The 11,508-nt window shown below is 28.5% G+C and overlaps 1 protein-coding gene and 1 long non-coding RNA gene across 3 annotated transcripts in view; one reads left to right on the forward strand and one right to left on the reverse strand.

Annotated features, from left to right (window-relative positions):
- Positions 1 to 280: 280 nt before the first annotated feature.
- On the forward strand, positions 281 to 2,002 carry LOC136086394 (uncharacterized). Its single transcript, XM_065808691.1, has one exon. The coding sequence runs from the start codon at positions 281 to 283 to the stop codon at positions 2,000 to 2,002; it is 1,722 nt and encodes a 573-aa protein (XP_065664763.1).
- Positions 2,003 to 11,252: 9,250 nt separating this feature from the next.
- LOC136086622 (uncharacterized) overlaps positions 11,253 to 11,508 on the reverse strand; it is a 1,106-nt gene continuing 850 nt past the window's right edge. The window contains exon 3 of one of the 2 annotated variants that reach the window (XR_010641476.1): positions 11,253 to 11,407. This is a non-coding gene — a long non-coding RNA (uncharacterized LOC136086622). The remainder of the gene's footprint in view (positions 11,408 to 11,508) is intronic. The other variant, XR_010641475.1, reaches the window with a different exon arrangement.

The following is an 11,508-nucleotide window of genomic DNA, read 5'->3' on the forward strand; positions in this document are numbered from 1 at the left end:
AATCAAAAAAGGGTATCCTTATGAGTGGATACGAAGGGCAAACTATTCATCCCACAGTTGTTGTGAACGTTGGCAAATATAAAGTGAGAGCACTCTTGGATACGGGAGCTGGTAGTTCGTATGCTTCATCTACGCTAATCAAGTACCTAAAGTTAAAGCCAAATAATTAGGAATTGAAAAACATTGAAACAATGACTGGATCACTACATCAAAACTTTCCGTTGTTCTACAAAACTCTATTTTCAATAACGGACGCAACAGCCTTGATATTAAACTCTACATGTTAGAAAGGAAAGTGTTTACAGTACTACGAAATCCAAGGATATCCGTCCTAAAAAGGAAATTCAAACACCTAGAGAGATTTCATTTTTATAATGATGATGATTACGATGATCATAAAATTCATCTTATAATTGGTGCTGGTGATACTGCAAGAATAAAGTTGAAAGGTTTCAGGACTGGAAATGATGGAGAAGCTATTGCAGAAGAAACCATATTTGGATGGACGGTTATGGGACCAGGACAAAGCACCTCGGACTGTTTATATTTTACAAAGTCAACCAACGACTGTTACAAAGAACTATATAGCTTGGATGTTCTTGATCTAGAAGATCAAAGCGAAGGGAGTCAAAATGAAGTATATGAAGAATTTAAAGAACAGCTACAACAAGACTCAACTAGTTTTTATCACACTGGATTACCATGGAAAGAGGAATGTTCAAAACTGGCATCTTATTCAGATGGGAGTATCTCCAGGTTGCATAGTTTACTAAGGAAACTGGAAAAGAAACCAAATGATCTCATAAGTTATAACGCTATTATTCAAGAACAACTCAAGGATGGGACAATTGAGTATGCACAAAAGAAACCAACTGGCAAGCGAATATTCTACATGCCTCATCGAGTAGTGATAAAAGAGGACTCTGAAACAACCAAGCTAAGGATTGTTTTTGACGCGTCAGCTAAAAAGTACGAATCGCCCTCACTTAACGACTGTTTACATATTGGTCCTTCATTGCAACCCTTACTCCTCAATATTATTTTACAAAACAGATTGCAACCTGTTTGTCTTACTGGATACATTAAACAAGCCTTTCTACAAATAAGAGTTGATAATAAAGATTGTGATGTTTTCCGTTTGTATTGGATATCGGACTTGAAAAGTAAAGAAGTAATAACTCTAAGATTTACTCGAATCCCGTTTGGCTGTGCATCTAGTCCCTTTATTCTTGGAGGAGTAATCAAGCAACATTTATTGACATATGAAAAAAATTATCCGCATAAAAAGAATAAAGTTCAGATAATCAACAAGGGCATATATGTTGATGATATAATCACTGGGGGAGTTGAACTGGAATGTGTTGAAAAAATGAAACAAACAGCAATTCATTTGTTCAAAAAGGGAGGATTCCAGCTTCACAAATGGCACTCGAACTTTCCTGTATTGGAAACCAATGATTTAAAAGAGAACTATCATGAAGTTACCATCAATGAACAAAATAAACGTTATTCAAAAATTCTTGGTTTGTTGTGGGACAAAAATGAAGACACTTTATTAATGGATTGTAGACCAACTCGCCAAACAAACATCACAACCAAAAGAGGAGTTTTAGAAAGTTTGGCTAGAGTTTTTGATCCACTTGGTATAATTTCCCCAATAACACAAACAGCAAAACTTATATATAGAAAAATTTGTGATTTGAAGTTTGCTTGGGATGAAAAACTTTCACCTGAATTAACAAAGGAGTGGATGCTTTGGAAAAATACTTTACAAGACCTTACACCAATACCAAGAAGTAAAACTGTTTTGAATCAATTAATAAAAAAGATTGAAATCCATGGATTTGGTGATGCAAGCAAAGATGGCTGCTGCAGTGCAATATATGTAGTAGTACATCAAGGAAACAAAGTAACTCAAGGATTGTTTACAGCCAAATCACGCATATTAAAGCGAGGTTATTTTATTCCCAGACTTGAATTGATTTCGGGACATGGTAGCTAATGCTCTTACAAACGTTAAATTGGCACTTGAAGGACACCCAGTTATGTAGATATACGGCTGGCTTGATAGTTCAGTCGCACTGCATAGGATCCTTATTGACAATCATAAATGGAAGCAGCTTGTATCAAATTGTGTCAAAGAAATCAATAAACGAAGTTGGATTATCTGGCGCCACTGCCCAACCAATTAGATTCCAGCTGATATTGGAAGTAGAGGAACTAAAAATGGAAAAATTCCACAAATATAGTTCAACGGTCCAACATGGCTTGCCAAAAAGAATGAGTGGCCACCCAATATAGCTCATATACAAATGGAAAAAGTACGGAAAGAAGTTAATCCAACAAAAATGCATAACCTTGCCTCAGCCGAGAGGTTTAACTACTTTGATCTTATGAACAAGTATCAATTCCCAAAAGTTATAAGAATAATTACATGGATCTTAAGAATCATTATCAATCTCAAAAGTAAAAGAAAATTTCGAGGTGTGCTATCAGCTACTGAAAGGAACAACGCAATGCAGAAGCTGATCAAAGTTGCTCAATGCGAATTTGAAAAATCCGAACAATATAAAGAAACTTCAGAAAGATTGCAATTACATAGAAATCATGATGGACATATACAAGGTGAGCACCCAATATTTTTACCTCGCAAACATCCCTTTACAAACTTGGTTATTCAAAGAGCTCATGCACAGACTCACAATGGGATGGTTGGTCTAACAATGTCCAAGTTTCGTGAGCATTATTGGACAGATACCTTACGTAGCCAACTAAAAACAATAATATACGATTGCAATTGGTGTAAAAGGTTCAGGTTTAAACCATTACTAGCTCCATTAACAACTGTTTTGCTAAACTATCGAACGTATAAATAAAAGTAAATACCCCTTTGAAACTATTGGTTTGGATTTCGCTGGCCCAATCGAATATAAAGTAAGCAAAGAGTGTTACAAAAAATCGTACATTGTACTTTATACATGTGCAACTTCAAGAGCAATCCATTTGGATCTACTAAAAACAATGGAAAATGAAGATTTTTGAAGAAGTATAATAGAAATGATTGCAAGAAGGGGCACACCTTCACTCATAATAAGCGATAATGCTAAAACATTTGTAAGTACTGCAAGGTGGTTCCGACGATTTCAGAGAGCAATCGTCGGAGTTTATTTTCTTCAGATTTTCTTACTTAAAGGAGAAGAAAAGAATAGAGGTGAGTGGAAAATTGGTATGGTAACGAAACTTGTACGCGGAGAAGATAATATAATCCGCGGTGCTAAATTAAGAACGGGAAATGATCAAGTAGTGGAAACCGATTCATATGCTTTATCCGTTGGAAATTTCCCAAGATCCTACTGAGATCAAGGAATTCCTAAATGATTCTAAACCTAGCGAAAACATATCAGCCGAGCAAACAAAAACTCGTGAAGGTCTTTGCATCACCACTCGTGAAGCAAAGACCTTCACGAATGGCGAAATCAAAGGCTGAGGAACTTATTAAAATAACAGCACTTGATGAACATTTTGATGAGAATTTGTAGATATTCTCTACAAATTGGGGGAGTGTGTCATAAACATTTGTTAAACCACGCAATGACGTCTAGTATTTTTACAGTAATTAATATATGGTAGGAAGTTGGTAATTAATATCTTAATTTTAGTTACTGATAATTGACAACTATGTCAGATTTAGTATAAATAACGCTGTTTTCTTAATAAGAATATATAAAAACAAGTTACAAAAAATGCGTTGAGTCGATCTTCCTTTGTCAGTTAAAAAACAAAGAAATATATTCACAGCATGAGATCTGTACAAACAAACACGAATTAGTGACGGCATCAGCATTATGTTCGATAATAATTAATTAATAAAAATATGGTAAGATTTTAAGTTTGCAATAATTTTTTTATTTCATATTTATATATTAAATTTATATAAAAAACAAAACGTATTTATCGACTAAAAAATTTATTAAAAATAAAAATGTTGAACTGTCTGTTGATAAAATAATAATGTTGAACTCAAACATTTTACTGCTTTAACCAAATCTGCAGTTTGGTATTGTACGACAGGCGCATCTACCTGGGACGGGTACTTCACAGAGTCCAGCGCAACCAAGGCATGTAGGTTTCATTAATCTAACAAAAGTACCGACTGGACCAAGTGGAATTTTTGGAAAACGAATTTTAGGAATTGGAATTCTCCATGGAGGAATCTTCCATTGAGGAATCTTCCATCGAGGAACTCTCCATCGAGGTCTCCATCGGCTATCAGAGGAAATCTCATCGGCAATTTCATCATTTTCAAGAATATCGTCTTCTAAATCATCTAAAATTTCATCTTTTACATCAGTGCTGAAATCCTTTTCATATTTAGAATAAATGCCACCACAAATAGAAAGAAATAAAATTGAAAATATAATTTTCATGTTTTCAGTTTGAAGCAAATGTTAAATAAAATAAAAAAAAACGTTGTATCTTTCTTGTTTAATATTATCAATTAGGTGTCATCAGTTAAGGTGTGTTATCATTTATATTTACTTTTTCCCAGACTCCTTTTTTACTATTTTCCATATCCTATTACATTGACAAAAAGTTAACATTATCAAAACTTACATTTGTTTGTTTTTAAATTGTGAAATGTTTAGTTTTCATAAAACGATCGATATTGTGTTAAAAAATGTAAATGGTCTTAAAATTTTTAGTTTATTTATTTTGTCAGACCATAAAATAAAACCTTAAATTTGTTATAAAAAAAATAATATTAATTTTATGCAAAAAAGAAGTTAAAAAAAATATCAGATTCCTTTAATTAAACCCGATTTACAAATTAATTGTATGTTGATACTACTTACTACGTGAACTGTATTCCAAGATCTGACAGAAGCAATAAAACGCATTGTTTTTTTTTTGTTATTTTTTTTATTTATTTAAATTTGCCGTTTAAAATAATTTACAACTCTCGTGTTGGGAAAACATACACATGGCGGGGGCAAGAAGAAGTCAAAATAGTCTTATTTTGACTTCTTCTTGCCCAAGCTCCCAATAATCCGTAAATAATATGGTCATCAAATCTTGTCATTAAAAATGCTGTCAAATATAAAAAAAAAAAAAGTTTTTTTTAAAATAAAGATAATAAATTCTAAAAATTATTTTCAAATATAATTGAATACAAAGCAAAAATAAAAAATACACAAACAAAAAAAAAATTCAAAACTATATATAAAAGTTTTTAATTATTGCAATTAAGAACTCCTAATTAGGAAATATAATGAAAAGAATTTAGAATTTTAAGGAAAAATTTTTTTGTTTTACATAATACGAAAATAAAAATTAAAAAATAAGTTTTTATAGAACTAACTTTTTAAACCTTTGCAAATAAAATGAAAATAAAATGAAAATAAAATGAAAATATACTATACAATATTTCAAAATATACTATACAATATTTCAAAATATACTATACAATATTTCAAAATATACTATACAATATTTCAAAATATACTATACAATATTTCAAAATATACTATACAATATTTCAAAATATACTATACAATATTTCAAAATATACTATACAATATTTCAAAATATACTATACAATATTTCAAAATATACTATACAATATTTCAAAATATACTATACAATATTTTAAAATATACTATACAATATTTCAAAATATACTATACAATATTTCAAAATATACTATACAATATTTCAAAATATACTATACAATATTTCAAAGGCCAACAAATAAATAGAGCTCTAGAAGAAGTCCTTCATGTTTTGATTAATTAAAATTATTTCTTTTAGTTTTGATTTAAAAATATTTATGTTTGCAAGCGTTTTGATGTCATTTCTAATTACCATACTCCATAGTTGGGGCCTCTAGCGGTGATAGAAAACTTAGTAGCTTCACAGTGAGTTTTTGCTAGAATATAATTATTGTTTGCATGTCTAATAAGATATTTGTGCTGTATCTTTTTAAATAGCGTTTTAAAAATATTTGGCACCGTATCGTTAATGATTTTAAAATAAAATAAAAATTAAATTATTTAGATTAATAAATAGTGGTTGTGAATGAGAGAGACGGTCTGCTTTGGATATTATTCATATGGCTTGTTTTTAATTGTTAAATAGTTTGTTTAGTTTTGTTTTATTGGTGCTGTACCAAGCAATGTTAGCATAATTGAGATAACAGTGAATAAAAGAGAAGATATTTTAAACAAACTTTATTTATATAAGGTTTTACCTTATAAAGTATGCCAATATTTCTAGAAATTTTATTTTCGATTAATTTTAAGTGGTTTATCCATGTGACATTTTTGTCAAAAAGAACACCTAGAAACTTCATTTTTAGAAAAAGAGTGTTCTCTTTTTATAAATTGATTCCCAATGCTAACATTTAGAAGCTTTAGAGGAATTTCGTCTATTTGATAAAGGCGATGAAAAAAAATATATACTTAGTTTTGATTAAGTTTAATGACAATTTAATTGTATTAAACCACTCAGTTACTTTTAACAGTTCTTCGTTGACTGTTTTAAATAGAGTTTTTGTATTACTATAGGAATAAAATAAATTGGTATCGTCAGCAAAAAAAATGGAGTCTAAAGTATTCGAAGCTTAGCTCATGTCGATTATGTATATTAAAAACCAAAGCGTTCCTAAAATGGATCCTTGAGAAACTCCACAAGTGATTGTCTTATTTTCAGTTTTGCCACCATCATAAGAAACATACTGCTTTATATTAGACAAGTAGCTTTTAAAACATACTATACTTGCATTCTTAACTCCGTAGTTTACTTTTCTTTTTTTTTAATAAAATATGTTGGTCAACTGTGTCGAAGGCTTTGCTAAGGTCTATAAAAATACCTAATGTATAGTCTTTTTTATCAAAGGTTCGAAAAATATCATGAGCAAGTTTAAGAATAACATGATCAGTTGAGTGACTTTTTTTGGACCCAAATTGTTCGTTGTATAAAATATTATTTGTTTCTAGAAAAGAGAATAGTCTAATATCCAGTATTTTAGAGAAGCAAGGAAGAATGGAAATAAGTCTATAATTAAAGACGTTAGAAGGATCACCCGATTTGAAAACCGGTATAACTCTTGCAGTTTTAAAACTTTCTGGAAATATTTCTTGTTTTAAAGAAAGATTAAAAATATGCAACAGTGGTGTTATTAAATAATGCGAATTATTTAATAACACCACTGTTGCATATTTTTAATCTTTCTTTAAAAGAAGAAATATTTTCTTTTGAAAATAACTCCTAAATGCAGCATCACCAATCTCCTTTCAGTTTAATTTTCAAAAGAACATTTACATTTGTGCCCTTTCAATTTTGTCAAATATTCTTTTCAGTTGCATTTTATTTTTATGTGTGTTTTTTTCAGTAACGCCTATATTAAATTACCTTGCTTTAATAACATTTAAATATATAAGAAATAGTAAATGGTGACAAATGACAATACTCTGCTACTTAATTTATTTTAATACTGATGAATGTGTTTCCGACATAAACAAAAATTAGGGAATATATAAAACAAAAGTTAATAAAAATATTTTTGCATTTATGTTGTGGAATTGTTTATGTTAACATATTTTTAAGTTATGCTATTATGTTGTTGAAATATTTATTTCTTTTTATATATATAATTTTTTTTGTTCGTATCTACCATTTTGAAATAATCTGAAACATTAAGGAATACTGTTACGGAGAAAAAATATTAGAAACCATACTTGACTGATTCACGACATAATTAACATAGTTAAATTTTATTGTTGTATGACAGCATTTACAACTAAACAATTTTGCAATACATACAGAAAAAATCTATTATGTTTTTAATCCTCGTGTTTTTCATTTTGTGTTTATGTATTTTGAAAGCTCTTTGGGTAAATATTATTTATTCTTATAAACATAATTAAAAAATAAGCTTTTCGTTAAATTTATTTCTGAGAAGACGTGCTGTAAATCATAAAGAACTGTAAAAACGTTTGACTGATACTTGAGTTGATGGTACATCTTTAGTAACTTGTGCTATTTCATAAATAATTGGATAAATTAGTTATCCCATTGATAACACATCAATATATTTACTTAGACAGAATGATTATTTTTGTAATCAGCATTCAATTTGTTTTTTTAATATTTTGTATTATTGGATTATTTTTAGTTTTTTTGATTGATAAATTTGGTTTTTTCTTTTTGCCTTGTAGCCCAACCTTTGTTCTCTTTAAGTGCAGTTAATTCTATATCTTGAGCTGCCGCAATATTCTCTTCAATTTTGATTTCTAAACTCGCGGAATATTACTTACGCACTGATTTTTATAAAAAACAATCTGTAAAGTATTGTTTTGCATTTATCGGGAAGTTTCTGCGCAAACATGATATGTTACGTTATGTAAAAAAAAAAATTTATTATTAAGACAGAAATAATAATTTATAATACAACTTGCAAATTTAAAAACAAAGACATTTCAATGTTACAAAAAATCCAAAACTTTATATATATATATATATATATATATATATATATATATATATATATATATATATATATATATATATATATATATATATATATATATATATATATATATATATATATATATATATATATATATATATATATATATATATATATATATATATATATATATATAAGGTTCTTATAAAAACACTTTTATTTTAATAAGAACTAGGTGTTGTTGTACCCATCTAGAACTAGAATTCGGAAACCTGCGGGCTCTAGAAACCCTGGATCTAGAACCCCGCAAATTTAGGTTCTGAGAAAGTATTTTCATAAATATTTTAAAAATCGCTTTTTAAATAAATACAACACAAATATCTTACTAAATATGCAAATATTAACTGTATTTAAGCTAAAACTCACTTTGAAGCCACAATATTTTCTATCCCCACTAGAGACTCACAGATATTTTTGTATAATAATCGGAAACGACGTCAAAACGATTGCAAACATAAATATTTTAAATCAAAATTAACCCAACATATTTATCTACCGGAGCTACATTAACGGTCTTCAAAATATTATATGGCATATTTTTAATATTATGCAAAGATTTAATTTCTGAAACTAATTCTGATTTTTTATTTTCTATTTTCTCATTATATATAAATATAAGCTTTTCTTAAAATTTTTAAATTCTTTACATTATATTTACTATCTTATTTTGTAAATCAATTATATATTTGAAAACTGAATTTTTATATTTTTTAATTTTTTTGTTTGTTTGTTTGTTTTCCTTTTGCTTTGTGTTATTTATTATTGGAAATAAATCTATTTATATATAACTTATTATCTTTATTTTTTTCAATCTTTTAAAATATTTTTGATGACATATATTTTTATGATGTTTAATGACTTGTGAATATATATTATTAATGGATTATGAGGGGCTTAGCAATGTAACTATTTTTCTTATCTTCTTTTTGCCCCTGCCGTTTGTATATTTTACAAGTACGAAAAATATTTTTTTTTTTTTCCAACAGCAAATTTATGAGGTTACGGCCATAGTCATGTATGTTGTTTTATTTGGTAGCCTACATCATTGTTAATACATTCAATTTTCAAATATTTACACCTTTTATTTCTGCTATTTCCTTTACAATAAAAAACACCCAACTTCTATTGTCCGCAAATTATCAGTTATAATAAGATCTGTTATTTCCTACAAGATATTGTAATTACAGCTCGGGGGTTTATAGTAACTATATATATAACTATATATATATATATATATATATATATATATATATATATATATATATATATATATATATATATATATATATATATATATATATATATATATATATATATATATATATATATATATATATATATATATATATATATATATATGTATATATATAGGGTATTAACATCTTCTGTCACATCACTCTAACAACAAGACATTCTATGTTACTTGTAAATAGATAAGGAAAACCCTCTGATTAACCAGGATTTGAGAGTGCAATTAGGGTTCCATCTTCAGCTTTGAAAAATTCTTTCCACCACGATTTTTTAGTGGTTAAATACAAATTATTACACAGCCAATAAACACATAAATCCTGAAAAAAGTATATATTTATATAAAAATTTATTGATAGTCTTATTTTCAGTAAAAATGAGAAAAAATATCAAATAGATATACCTTATATAAATAGATATAAGCTCTTGCTTGTTTAAAACTAATTGCTTTGTAGCATTTTTGAGTTAAGATGTCAGATTCATTTCCCTCGTACCAGTTCAGAAAATTGTGACACGAGGCAGGATTTGATACCATGTGTGCACAACACATTTTTTTAATTGTTTTTTTTTTTTTTTTCTTTTTTTGCAGCTTCTATGGCATGTAGAAATAACAGAGTGTCAGCCACTTCGTGATTATTGTTAATTATTTCTGCAGATAGATCATTTACATTCTTCTGTTGTGTTTGAATATGTTACAATAAAACGAAACGCATTAATTGTATAGTCAGCAAGGTCTTTGGTAAGAGCTTGCTTGGTTTCAATAATATGTCCCATTTAGTGTTTTAGTGATTAATTAAAATTATAGAATTATCGGTTTGTATTTAAACTCACTGTCAAAGCCTTCTTTTTTTTTTCTAGATTAAAATGACCATTAAACGTATATGCTGAAAACCAATCATACCTTTTTGCAGTTTTGCAAGACTTTTAAACATGCTAATAAATATCGCAGCAAAGTTGTGAATAATAAAAAAATATAAGTAAAGTTGTTGCGTAGTACAACTTTTAAACGAATACACACGATAACGGTACCCAGCTAACACACCAGCGTTGGGCCAACGTTGGCCCAATGCTTCTTGTAACGTTGGCCCAACGTTGGCATCCAGCGTTGGGCCGATTCCTTGATGGCCGCCGGGCATACATTGGCCCGATTACATTGGCCCAATGCAGTTTAGCCAGCATTTATCCGACGATATATTTTATTAGGTTCAGTGAATTATAAACGCTACTTGTAACTAGCACGCAGTTAGTTAGGTCATTGTTAACATAAAATTTCTTAAATTTGTTTATTTTTAATGTATTAAAAAGATTGCAATTGCAATCGACGTATGATTAAAGCTATTTAAATTGTTTTAATCAAATGCAAACTGAAATGTGTTTGTTATTTCATTCAAGCTAAATTTATTTTCAAGGTGAAAAACAAAACATATTCAATAAAATGAAATGTATATCAGATAATATTAAAACTGTTATACAATAATCTAGACATTATCTTCGCCATTTGCATCACTGCCTTTGTCCTAAAGTTCCGAGTGGCATGCATAATCAATCCTCGCACCATCTGACTTTTTTCGGTCGTACAATTTACGAACTTCATTTGATCGTTTACTTCCGCTTTTGAAACATCTTTTGCACCTTGTCGTAAAAAAAATACATTTAAATATTATTAAATAACTTTGTGTTAAAACATTTCAAAAACTTTAGTAGCCCTAAAAAATAGATTAACTACAGTTTAA

This window comes from Hydra vulgaris, chromosome 10 (assembly GCF_038396675.1).
Source record: "Hydra vulgaris chromosome 10, alternate assembly HydraT2T_AEP".
Classification (NCBI taxonomy): Eukaryota; Metazoa; Cnidaria; class Hydrozoa; order Anthoathecata; family Hydridae; genus Hydra; species Hydra vulgaris.